This window comes from Nothobranchius furzeri, chromosome 12, assembly GCF_043380555.1.
Source record: "Nothobranchius furzeri strain GRZ-AD chromosome 12, NfurGRZ-RIMD1, whole genome shotgun sequence".
NCBI lineage: Eukaryota > Metazoa > Chordata > Actinopteri > Cyprinodontiformes > Nothobranchiidae > Nothobranchius > Nothobranchius furzeri.
Genome location: NC_091752.1, coordinates 29,311,666 through 29,324,572, shown reverse-complemented (window position 1 = coordinate 29,324,572; position 12,907 = coordinate 29,311,666). Strand labels below are relative to the sequence as shown.

Sequence of the window (12,907 nt, the reverse complement as noted above, 5' to 3'; positions counted from 1 at the left end):
GAGAGGGAAGCGGATGAAAAAAAGAAAAAACAAGTGCTCTCCTGCCAGACATTTGGATTCAAGCACAAGATAATCCATCAGTCATTTGATGTAAAATCTTAAGCCTGTGTGCTTTAAATACATAATCTGTGGACATAATCTATGACGACACATTAATATTAGCTTCTAATAATCTGTTTAAAAGTAGATTTTTATTAAATGTTCTGTTATTTTTGATTATTTCATCAGTCAGAGGTCTTCAAATATTTCACAAGACTGAATTTTATCTCCATTTATTGCATTTGCCTACAAGAAATCATTGAAGTAGTCCTCACTGATTTCTTGGTAGGAGAGCGGGGCTTTTTTAAAACTTAAAAACAAAGTAAAAAAATTCTTCATGTGTGTTTTAGGTGAATTTCTAGCATAAAGTTCATTAGGTTGCTGATCGTGGCCAGCAGCAGTTCAGGATGTGGGGTCAACGTAACACCTCCCAACATCTGACAGCTCCACACGTCTGGTAAGCATCAGTCGCTCAGAACGAAACATCTGGGGAGGAAAGTTGTCAGATTTGGTATTCAACCAATTGCAAAGCCCCTCAAAAACAATGAATGATGTCTTTTTCATGTAACCCTTCCACTGTTATATCAGGTGACCCCACCAGGACAGGGGGGTGGTTAAGTATGGTTGATAGTTTATGTCTTAGCAACGGTGAAGTCGTGCATTCCAAAAAATAAAAAATAAATAAAAAATAATAGATAAATAAAAAGCACCTGGGGCCTATCTGATCTCATTGCCTATACGGGAAGGTTAAAATAAATTGTAACCGATGTTTGTATAATTGCAATACTTTATTAATGTTCACAACAGGACATTAGTTGGTTCCAACATTTAATTGGCAATAATAACTCTAGAAAAATCCTCTGTACATTTAATTACAGTAAACAGGATCAAAAGCACATATTCGACATTATGTGAAGATTTGAGAGAATTCAAATGTTTTACAGATTGAGAGGAAGTGTCAGTGTGGGCTGATTAGTTTGTGCTTTTTTATGAACAGGTTTCCAAAACAAAAGCAGAAATTTCATTTCATTATTTGATGTGTTTCCCAAAGTGTCCATAAGTCACACCAATCTACTTCCGGACCATGGGTCCACGGAAGAACGACAAAATGAATGCAAGTCAGTGGGTCTAAAAACGCAATTTTCTAATCTTATTTAATTGTTGTGTGCCATAGATTTCACATGATGTTTGTGAAGTTTAAAGACACATTTTAACACCAAGAACATATGGCAAGCGTTAACATGTTACACAGAATGCCAGCCAAGTGTGTATTTATTCAAATTCCACAAATTTACTAGTTTTAGGGGCATTTTTCTGCAGCTAGTTAACTAGTGACAGTGTTTTGTGTTCACTACTTAACATGTAAGGCTCAGTTTGCCCTCTATAAGCTAGTGAGAAAAAATTATAATGCAGATATGCTCACTAGTTAACTAGTGAGTGCTTCCTGTCCCATTACAAGTGAACTAGAAAGGCCAAATATGTCAACTAGTTAACTAGTGAAGGTAAATTTGTCACTAGTTAACTAGTAAGAACACATTTTTACATAACAAGTAAACTAGATTGCTCCAAAAACAGCAACTAGTGTGCGTCTTGTGCGCACTAGTTAACTAGTGAGCATATCTGCACCTCACTAGTTAACTAGTGAGCATATCTGCACCTCACTAGTTAACTAGTGAGCAAATCCGCACCTCACTAGTTAACTAGTGAGCAAATCCGCACCTCACTAGTTAACTAGTGAGCAAATCCGCACTTCACTAGTTAACTAGTGAGCAAATCCGCGCCTCACTAGTTAGCTAGTAAGCAAATCCGCACTTCACTAGTTAACTAGTGAGCATATCTGTGCCTCACTAGTTAACTAGTGAGCAAATCCGCACCCTACTAGTTAACTAGTGGGCGTTTTGGGGCCCACTAGTTAACTAGTGAGCATATCTGCACTTTACAAGTTAACTAGTGATGCTTTTTTGCACCTTACTAGTTAACTAGTGGGTGCTTTAGGGCACACTAGTTAACTAGTGAGCAAATCTGCACCTCACTAGTTAACTAGTGAGCAAATCCGCACATCACTAGTTAACTAGTGAGCATATCTGTGCCTCACTAGTTAACTAGTGAGCAAATCCGCATCCTACTAGTTAACTTGTTTACATTTTGGGGCCCACTAGTTAACTAGTGAACATATCTGCACTTTACAAGTTAACTAGTGATGCTTTTTTGCACCTTACTAGTTAACTAGTGGGCGCTTTAGGGCGCACTAGTTAACTAGTGAGCAAATCTGCACCTCACTAGTTAACTAGTGAGCATATCCGCACCTTACTAGTTAACTTGTGGGCGATTTGGGGCCCACTAGTGAACTAGTGACACTTATTTTGCACCTCACTAGTTAACTAGTGGACATTTGTACCCTCTCTAGTTAACTAGTGAGCAGTTCTGCCTTCACAAGTTTACATGTAAGTGTCACACTGAAGCCACTACTAGTTCACTAGCTGAGGTTCCTCAGGCCAGCATGTTAACTTGTGTGCCGCATGCAAATGTTTGGGGTGGGATTTTACGAAATTCCGCACTGTGATTGGTTGTCATATTTTATTTTGACACAGGGAGCCAATAGAGAGTCTTAATTTGAGAAATTCTCCGCCTCCTAATTAGAATTCTGCGCAACTAGCTAGCTAGTGTGAATGTAGACTTGAACTAGTTTACTAGTATACATTTATGTCCTCACTAGTTAACTAGTTTGGACAATGGATGCATCAACTAGGTAACTAGTGAGCCTGCTGCCATCAACTAGCTAGCTAGTGAGCCATTAATGGTTCACTAGTTAACTAGTGGCACTGACCTACTCCAACTAGTTAACTAGTTAGGAGTTAAGCCTTCACTAGTTAACTAGTGTGCACATTTTGGCCATCAATAGTTAACTAGTGAGACACAAAAAACCTTCAACTAGCTGACTGGTATGCACTTTGGCCTTTACTAGTTAACTAGTGAGCCATTTATGTGACAACTAGTTAACTAGTGAAGCCAAAATGTGTTCACTAGTTAACTAGTGCACATTTATGTCTACCACAAGTTAACTAGTGTGCACATTTTGGCCATCACTAGTTAACTAGTGAGACACAAAAACCTTCAACTAGCTGACTGGTATGCATTTTGGTCTTTACTAGTTAACTAGTGAGCCATTTATGTGTCAACTAGTTAACTAGTGAAGCCAAAATATGTTCACTAGTTAACTAGTGCGCATTTATGTCTACCACAAGTTAACTAGTGTGCACATTTTGACCCTCACTAGTTAACTAGTGAGACAAATACCTTCAAGTAGCTGACTGCTATGCATTTCTGCTTTTACTAGTTAACTAGTGAGCAGTTTTTGTGTCAACTAGTTAACTACTGAAGCCTAAATGTGTTCACTAGTTAACTAGTGCGCATTTCTGCTGTCACTAGTTAACTAGTGGGCACATTTTCACCCTCGATATTTAACTAGTTGACACAAACATGTCTAACTAGTTAACTAGTGGACAGAAATGGCTTACATGTTCATGACAATTCTGGCTGATATCCTGATATCAGAATAAATGCTCATTTGGCTTGCCATAAGAACATGCTTCATTTCAAAAAGGGTGGATTGTTATTTTAAGTTTTGTGTAAAAATAAAACCAGGACTACAAATGGGCTTCACCAAAGTTTCGTCACCGAACCAGACACGGAGAAAAACAGAAGGAAAATGGCTGCAAGTTCATCAAACTTCAAATGCTTCCTTCAAGAGGAAAGATCCACCATAAATCTGCCATGTGGTAAGTAGCAGCTACGCTGTTCTGTGGTGACGTCATGTATGCGACGTGCCGACATCTGATTTGTAGTCATTGCTACTTGCAAACTTTGACAAACTGATAAATCTCAATGTACGTGACTGGCGTGGTCGAAACACAGATCATTATTTTGTTAAGAACGGCATGTAGAGGAGACGCCCTGGGTTCACACTGAGAGCACCGGCGGGGTTACAAAAGTCAGGTTTTGGCATTTGTCACTTTAGATCCATAAGAATGGACGGCATGAATCTTTAAACTGGTAAAGAATTTAGATTGTAGAAAATCTAACAGCTGAATCTTGTTTAATGTTGTTGGACAAAACACATAAAACATAATCTGCAAAGTCACCGTTTACGAAGAAAAGTTGTTCTGCAAAATCCTGAGGAAACATTTATTATTATTTTTTTTACTGATTTTGAAAAACAGTACAAACAAGACTGAGCTACCATGCACATAAAGGATATCGGTGTAGTTCAGATCATTAAAGAACATGTATTATTTGAGTTTTTTATGTTAAGTGTTCAAACTTCTGTCATTATGTTACAAATGTGAGCTTGAGAAGCATTTCCAGTTAATCTATAGCTGCAAACTAATCTCCAACTTGTCATGAGGACTGCAGACTCACGAATGGGGCCTTTGTTTGGAGGATTATTGTAATTTTACTCAGAACGCAGATCACTCTAAAAGTATTAAGATATGTGACTTGTGCACTTTCACATCTCAGTGGCCAGAAGTAATACCAGAATGCTTCCTACGCTGTCCTCATGGCTGGCATTTCAACCAGAGGTTAGTTTTGATGAAAAAAAAGAAAAAAAGAATTGCACTAGAGATAAGATAAAGCGGAACTTCTTGTTTTCCAGTGTCACGATTAAATTGACAGAAATGTCACAAAATACTTCAAAAAACCTGCATAATTTGGTTTTAAGTTCCACATTTTAGATGCTTATTTGGAAAGGAGTCATGACATTTCTTTTTTTAAATAATGCAAAAAAAAAGTCACGATTGTACAATAAAAAAGTGACATTATTACTCAAAATAATACAAAGAAAGCACATTAGTTACAGGGAAAAAGCCACAGTGTTTTGCTGTATTGACCATCTAATTCAGTCAATTCTCTAGCAGCAAATTACCCTAATGCTGTAAAACACAACTGCAAAGGCTACATGAGAGCAAGCAGGTGCACGCACGAGGTCCACAGTTCTCAATGCTCAAGACACAAGACGTGTACGAAGGCTCACAGACAAAAACATCAAGCTGAATAAATTATGTTTATTTGGACTTATTGTCTGTTTGAGGCACATTGATCTTTTCCCCAGTGAGAAGCTGCCAAATGCCTCCTCTGTAGTTCTCGTTTCCCAGAGCATACAGGAGCGGGTTGAAGGTGGGAGAAGTCTTAGCCAGGATGGGGGCGATCTGTCGGCGCAAAAATACACCTGAGAACAGTTCAAATATGTAATTATGGGGTGTAGTTGATTGTCTTTACCATTCTGAGTTTAGGCGAGACCAGGTTGGCGTTCTCCACAGCAGCGTAGAAGGCCAGAATGCCGTAGGGTCCCCAGCAGAACAGTAGAGTCTTAAGAGGAGTGTTGGGGTTGAACTACAGAAAGGAAAACAAAACAGAAAGAAGGGAGACAAGAACACGTGGAAATGAGTGAAAAGTAGGTCAGAACAAGACTGATTTGTTAGCCATCATCTGTAAAAAAAAAGGCTTTGTCATGAGGTTTTCCCCCTGCAGGCACATCACATGCCTGGGATAATGTCTGAGAGACTAAATGATTGTGTTTAGATCCTTTTTTACTGAGATGGAAAAAAAGAAAAAGTGAGTGAATGAAAATCTTAGAGTCCTAGAATCAGTACAGATATTATTCAAAGTTGCAGTGTGCTCATGCAGACTAACACGTCCCCGCTTATGCTTAAAGCATGCCGTTTGAAACATTTCAACAAAGCTCTCTGAATTTGAAATAAATCTGGCTTCAAGGGATGAAATTTAATCTCTATAAATGACAGATTGAGGCACCAAATATGACATTGATAAAATGCTTATTTAATGAATGAACAGTGTGAAACAAAAAAAGAGACTTTTGAGGTAAACCCTTGTGTGGTGGAAAACACTTTGCAACAACAGTGTTTGCAGCCAGCTCAGATGACTGTGAGTAATGAGCTTATGCAACAAAACACAAGGCCATTTGATTCAATTCCCTCAGAAGTCTACTGAACCGGCTCTTTGCAGATTCATTGTTTCGGTGGCTACAAAACCAGCTACAGCCTGTCTGCGTTCTCAACTCAAACGCTCAGTCGTGGAAATGACCTACATCTGTCACAGCAAGCACACTTCTTATCATCTGTTTGTCTTTGATAAATAACATTCATGTAAGAGAGCTCTTCCTTCACTAAAATTCCTCTGATTTCCGCCAGTGAGTGACTTCAAAGCACAAAGAATCTCTGCACTGTTTTTTGGACTTGAATGTACTTTTTGAAAAGTTCAGGTGTTTTTTAGATTTTGGAACTTCATGTTTGATTTATTTTAGTTAAACTCAAACTCTCTTATTTCATGGAGCTTGGAACAGATCTCCCTGCAAGGGTCAGATCTCTCAAAACAAACTCCTTGCTGCCATGCTGGTTCTTGCTTATTTGCTTCTGTATTGTTCCAATTCAGTAGTTTTTTTCCTTTAGAGGTCTCCCAAAGTTTTATTTATTTTTACAATATTGGGATCGACAGGGGACATCTACTTTTTCATACAAAGTGTTATACTTTTTGTAAAACTGACAGAAAATAATGCTTTCCAAATTTCATTGACAACAGGTTAAACCGTCAGGTACTCATCTTGGTGTCTTCCAACTGCATCTTGGTTACAGTTTGATTTTATGTACTGTGTCTCTGAGTTGTACAATGAGCATTTGCTGCTTATTTTGAAAACTTAGTTTTGTTCTTATTGAGCTGTGTTGTTCAACCATTGTGTATCCAACTGGTTTTGTTAATTCAGTCTTCTGATGATGTGCTCGACCTCCTTAGGAAGGTTTCTGTTCAGTCACTAAGGGGTGTAGGTTACTGAACATCCTTAAGATGAATTTAAGCTCCACATGACTTGACCTTGTAGAAACATTTTACAGAAATATGTTAAATAAAAAATAAACATTTGAATGTTCAAATGATTGGAATCTATTGGTGCTAACTAGCAGATAGAGTTGCAATGTTAACTGCAGATGTGCACAATTTAAATTACCGGTACTATGTTGACATTAATTTGGTATACTAACACAGTTACTGCTAGATTTGTTTTACACACAAGCACTTATGTGAATTTGAGTTACTGCAACCTATGGTTGAAAATTGTTGTGAAACTTGATGTTACTAGCACATACACTGGAATTAGAGTAAACCAGTAATACAAACTGTAACAATACAAAAAAAATATTTTATTGCCACTTACACTTTAGTTAGAATAAATAAGGATTGACAGTTTTACAATTTAGAAATTTAAGTCTCTACAACTTGGAGTAGAGTTAGCATATAACAGGATTAAACATTTTCACAATTTAAAAATGTAAGTCTGTACAGCTATTACTTGAGTTGGGTAGACTTAAATTTGAAAGTTGCGCTAACTCAATAGTAAAACTTAAAAGTTTAATATTGTAACGTAAAAATTAGCTGAAGTTTGTTGCCTTACAATTTTAAGTTCTCCTAACTTTTCTGTTTTTTTTTTACAGTGCAGCTTGATGAAAAATACTGCCGTAAAACGCCTAACCATGGTGTAAAGGATAGAGTTTCATTTAAGACGATAGACATTTTCTATCGTACAGATGAACTATTTAGTCATATTGCCCAGTAGGAATGAATACCTTGTAAGTCGTAATCGGAGTGAAATAAGCCCAGAGGCATCTGTTTCAGGAAGTACAAGTCAGCTGGACATGAAAGTAGCTTTAGACGGTGGATTTTGGAGTCTTATTTCCTGATATTTGGACATCTCGCTTCTGATTGGCTAACAACAATGCAACTGACCACTGACACCATTTGTGTGGTCTCCACAAATGACACAAACCTGCAGAAGTTCTGCTGTGAGGTGTAATTACTAATGCTAATGGTCTGTTTTTTCTAGTTGAAATTCCTGAACGCTAAACCAACAACAACCTTCCCCATTGCAAGCCAAGATGGGGGAGTCCATGAATGTTAAGTGACAGTGTGATGTAGATCTGTCACACTTTTCTAATCTCAGAGTTTCACCGTCTATTGCCTATCAGAAGCTAATGCAGGAGATACGTGTAGGAGACTATTTTCATGTTCAGACTACATGAAAGACTCAGAGTGACCGATTATATTAAGAAACAACAATTAGAAAATATTTTTCAGTGTTCCACACCTTTAAACGACATTGATGAATAGTAGCTAACTATGTTACTTACCTTGGGGTTTCCAGTCTTTTTGAATTTCTGTGCAATGGACTGGTAGGAGGACATGACAACAAACACTTGAATGCCCATGTTGAAAATGCTCATCGGGATCAAGTAGGACACGTAGTTTCTGTTAAAAGAGAAACACAAAACAATAATCTGGGGTTACCTTTAAGCTAGATCCAAGCACATTAACAATCTTTCATCTTATTTTTTAGAATCATAACAGCTTACAACCTCAGCTGATTCTGAATTGGTCTTCAAAAATAAATCAACAAGTTCAGAGCATACTGAGGCGTCTTTCCAGCACCTGTCTCCCTTGCTGTAGTCCAATGTGCAGCAGGTCCTGAGAGGCTCGTAGTCATACTCCCCCCAGCCAATGAGGGGCATCGCTGCCCAGAAAGCAGAAAACATCCAGACAAAAACGACCAGACTGATGGCGCTGCTCCACCGCAGCTTTGTCCCTTGAATGAAAAACATCAATTATGATGGATTTTTACACCTTTTAAAACATGACTGCTAGAGTTGTTGACACTTTGTAATGCCATGCAACAGCTTTAATCCCACTCTTTAAAAAAACCCATAAAAAATATGTGTCCCCGATTACAATATGGCAGCGTGATTAGATGGTGCCTATAGTTCAAAAGCTGCAGCTTTTTATACTTAATTGCTACTAAAATAACACAGGAAGTGTTTGTTTGTCTCATTGCATAAATAATCCTCAAAATTGATGTTTTTATTAAAGACTTCCTGCTCAATCCAGAGATTAGATTGCATTTGTTATTGTAGGAGGATCTTGTGGCCCCAGCATGTCATGGTAAACACCACAAAGGAGAGAATGCACATGTTCTATTGTGCATTACCTCAGGGTGTCATCTTACTAGTGCAATACTGGTGATATCTGTCCCAAGCAATGGCTGCAATGAAGTTGAGGCTGGCAAGAGCTGTCATAAACCCCTGGAAGCCATGAGTTTGGCACCCATCTGAGCCGTAGGGCCAGTACCTGCAACAAGATGTGCAAAAGTATTCATTTTACTAATTAAACTTCACTAAAATGACATAAAAAGTATTTTATTTTTGTAAAATTAAAAATAAAATGCAAACAATGTGCATATTGAAATGTTATTTTATTTATTTTGAAGTTCTGTTTTCCCAGTAACACTTTACAAAAAGAGTCCCTTTATTATCCTTAGTTATTGCATTGTTAAGCATTAATAAACAACGCATCCCTTTACCGTTATTGTGAAGTTTGGAGTGTCCATAAGGTGTGTGTGTGTGTGGGGTGGGGGGGTGGGGGGGGTGGGGGGTTTCCCGGTAATGCATTACATAATATGGTTAAACTGTTATCCAACTTCATTTAATAGTTTATTAATGTTTAATAATGCACTAAGTAATGCTAATAAAGGGGGCCTTATTGTCAAGTGTCACCAAAATCCCCTTTTGACTCTGTGATGATGAGCTATTATCATGCAGCTCAACATCATTACTTTTTCATTACACCACCTTCCATTTGGCCTCAGGAGGCTAAACCTTTACATTGTGAAAGCTGCGTTTGCATAACTTACCTCAGAAAGCTGGAGAACGCTGCAACGGTGGCGTTCATGGAGATGCCGATGTCAGCCATGGCTAAGCTGAACACCAGGAAATTACTGGGAGTTCTGAGCTCTCTGACTCTGAGGAAAGCAACGATCGTCACCACATTCAGGCAGATGCCCAGTAGACCTTGGGTGGGAGAAAGGAGCAAAAACGTTAAAACACCTGGCTGATATTATTTGGATTCATGCCAGTACGCACGGCGGGAGACAGCGACACACCAAGATGAAGCAAAACATCACATTGCATTCATCTTCTGCGTCCTCCCACGCCACTGGTGGAGGTTAATGTGTGACTTTATGTGGAACAGTAATAAATCCAGACGAGAAACAGCGGCATCAGTGACCGAGTAGCCTCCGCACGGCGAGAGCTCCTGGCAGAAATCCAATAAAACACTCACCCTCCACCAGCAGACACGATCCGAGGGAGAACACGTCCAACTCGGAGAAGCCCTCCGGCAGAGGAGACGACGAGGCCATACTGACGCCTTTCTTTATTATGTTTTTATTGAACGCAGCGATGGTCGAGACTTCTCACGCGTCTCTGTCTGGTCGTTTCGCGCTGTGCCTCGCTGTGATCGCGCGCTTTTAAAGAGTCATTTCACGTGAAAGCATGCAGTTCATTATATAAAGCCCCCCCTTCCGTCACCCCAATCCGCGCAAGAATGTTTTAATGAACATAACTGCACAAACCGTAACGCCTAATGCGCCTTTCCCGAGCCGCAACAATAAAGTCCTCAGTGAGTTACACAACAAGCCTTTGTGTGTGCGTGCGTGTGTGCGTGTGTGTGTGTGTGTGTGTGTGTGAGCGCGCGCGTCCCGTTGAGGATGCAGCTCTGCGTCGCTTCTTTTAGTTAACAGGTGTCTGAGAGGGCGCGGTGTTCTGCCAATCACAATGTCGTTTTCATTAAGGCTTTGATGCTGCATGAAACAGCGATTGCATCGTGTGCATATTTGCGTGCGCTGCAAAATTGCACGTATAGATGATAAAATCGATAAAGATAGCCTTCTCTTTGTTTAGTTTTTTTTCTCAGCTTGTTCTTGCCAAGAATGAGAGACAAATATGTTTCTACTACAGGACAAATCTTCTGATTAGATGTTACATAAGATTCAGAAACCTCTGTTATTTATAGAAATCCAAAGGGGCTGCTCACAACAACAGCTGAGTAATACTACATCACAAAAGAAAATCCTTTGGGATTTTCCTGAGTAGGATTGTTTCCAAAACGGTCACTGAGGTGAATTATAAAGTTAATCTTGTTTAATCGACGTTTGTGGTTACTGGGAAGACGGGAAATCAAACAAAGTGGTCAAGTTCAGAATACGTAAATTGAATGATAAAATATGAAAAGCAGATCTATTTCTTCAGTTGAATAGTTTAAATAATAAGTGTTTAAGGATGTTCTTATTTATGCTTCATTTGTGCAGCTTTTATGTTTCTTTTTGGAATATTTGGTTTTCCGTGATTTTGGCATCAATAGACCCAGTTCCCTCTTGTTTATAACCTCCAGTTTCCCTTCTCAGGCTGCAGTTTCTGCTGTATATTGTAGCTATTTCTTAGAGTATTTTTCTTATCTCCCATCGCTTTATTTTTCACACAAAATAAATAAATAAAAAATCAGCCCATGAAGTCTGTAATCTGGGTTTTCTTTAATTCACACATTTAAATCCCTGATGAGACAAATACTTCATGCTTTATTATTAAAAATCAAGAAGTTTGTGGAAAAGCGAATTGAATTTGCCTATTGCCATAAAAGCGAAAACTCAAACATTAGTTTAATATATAAGAATAATATAGGGTTAAACTGTTTAAGAGTTTGCAAAAAACAACATCCCATCAGCACCCCAGCCACGCATGCAACCTCGAGGCCACCTTGTGGTAAAACAAAGCGTTGTCAGCAGAGAACGATCATGAGAGAAATAAACAGGATTATGACCATTTCGGAAGTTTATTTTTTTCTTTTCTCTTTCCCCCCGCTGATAAATAGAGACGTCTCTGCGCAGCCTATCAGACTCAGAGATGAAATACGCATCCAGATGAAACGGCGCCAGTCTTTTCTCTAATCCTCGTCCATCCTTTTTATCTCGGGACTCACAGCAGCCTGATCACTATGGGACAGCGAAGCGGGGGGACAACGCCATGCGGAAGACGGTCCCGTAAGTGAGAGGAAATAGCTGCTCTCTTTGACTTCAGCAGGCGCAAAACTGCACGCATGTAGGCAAATTAACGTATGCGTAAAAGCGGGCCAAAATGTTCTCCGTCCTGCTGCTGGGGCTCGGTGTGGCCACATTTGAACTTTTCTCCCCAGTGAGCTCCTGCCCATCACAGTGCAGCTGCTTTTATCACAACCTGAGTGATGGATCCAAAGCCAGGTAAGGAGACTGTCCATGTTATAAAAATGTGCACCGGTGTGTGGTTTGGTTTGTGCGTAAAGGCGCACCTCAGGTCTTCCAGAAAGATGTTTCAACAGAGGTGAGCACGTGCACGATAATTCAAAAAGCTCATGTCGATCAAATTTTTTATTTAATACGGGATTACAGCTCAAATGCACTTTGGCATTCCCTTTTAGGACTTTTATAAATTCGGATGCACTGGGGATTTTTCTCTCCTGACCCATAATCCACATTATTTTTTGCTGAGTTGGACCTATTTGGTGCCTATTTCATTATTGTCCTTTAATTATTTAACATATTTAATGAATCATTGTACGGAATGTCCTCAAATTGATTTTGTAGATTTAATTAAAGACATTGTCTTGCAGGAGCGTGATATGCAACGATCCCGACATATCTCTGGTGCCTGTCGGATTTCCGGTTGACACATCCAAACTGCGGATTGAGAAGACTTCTATTCAGCTGATTCCAAGTGAGGCTTTCTTCTACCTCTCCAGTCTGGAGTTTCTGTGGATGTCCTTCAACACCCTGTCCGCTCTCAGCCAGGACAGTTTCCGGGGATTGTTCAACCTGGAAGAGCTTCGTCTGGACGGCAATGCCCTCATTGCCTTTCCCTGGGAATCTCTAATGGATATGCCCAGCCTCAGACTTCTTGATTTGCACAACAACCAGCTCACCTCGCTACCCGCGGAGGCCACC

The 12,907-nt window shown here is 39.4% G+C and overlaps 2 protein-coding genes across 2 annotated transcripts in view; one reads left to right on the top strand and one right to left on the bottom strand.

Annotated features, from left to right (window-relative positions):
• Positions 1-5,082: 5,082 nt before the first annotated feature.
• Positions 5,083-10,511, bottom strand: rgra (retinal G protein coupled receptor a). Its single transcript, XM_015944749.2, has 7 exons — positions 10,216-10,511; positions 9,788-9,944; positions 9,104-9,225; positions 8,533-8,686; positions 8,235-8,352; positions 5,317-5,430; positions 5,083-5,246 (listed from the first exon to the last, which is right to left on the bottom strand). The coding sequence occupies exons 1-7, from the start codon at positions 10,292-10,294 to the stop codon at positions 5,103-5,105; spliced, it is 888 nt and encodes a 295-aa protein (XP_015800235.1). The 5' UTR covers positions 10,295-10,511; the 3' UTR covers positions 5,083-5,102.
• Positions 10,512-11,681: 1,170 nt separating this feature from the next.
• The window catches only part of lrit1a (leucine-rich repeat, immunoglobulin-like and transmembrane domains 1a), a 6,848-nt gene continuing 5,622 nt past the window's right edge, over positions 11,682-12,907 (top strand). Inside the window, exons 1-2 of the mRNA XM_015944746.3 lie at positions 11,682-12,187; positions 12,577-12,907. The exon at positions 12,577-12,907 is cut by the window's right edge and continues 130 nt beyond it. Coding sequence (XP_015800232.1) covers positions 12,066-12,187; positions 12,577-12,907 — 453 coding nt within the window. The 5' untranslated portion in view covers positions 11,682-12,065. The remainder of the gene's footprint in view (positions 12,188-12,576) is intronic.

What these genes read in the sequence shown, in the direction of transcription:
- rgra (XM_015944749.2), bottom strand. Translation starts at nt 10,294, where the DNA reads ATGGCCTCGTCGTCTCCTCTGCCGGAGGGCTTCTCCGAGTTGGACGTG. An exon ending in AAAAGACTGGAAACCCCAAG is followed by an intron (nt 5,431 to 8,234) that starts GTAAGTAACATA and finishes TCCTTTCTGTAG; the next exon opens with TTCAACCCCAACACTCCTCT. An exon ending in TCTCGCCTAAACTCAGAATG is followed by an intron (nt 5,247 to 5,316) that starts GTAAAGACAATC and finishes TTGCGCCGACAG; the next exon opens with ATCGCCCCCATCCTGGCTAA.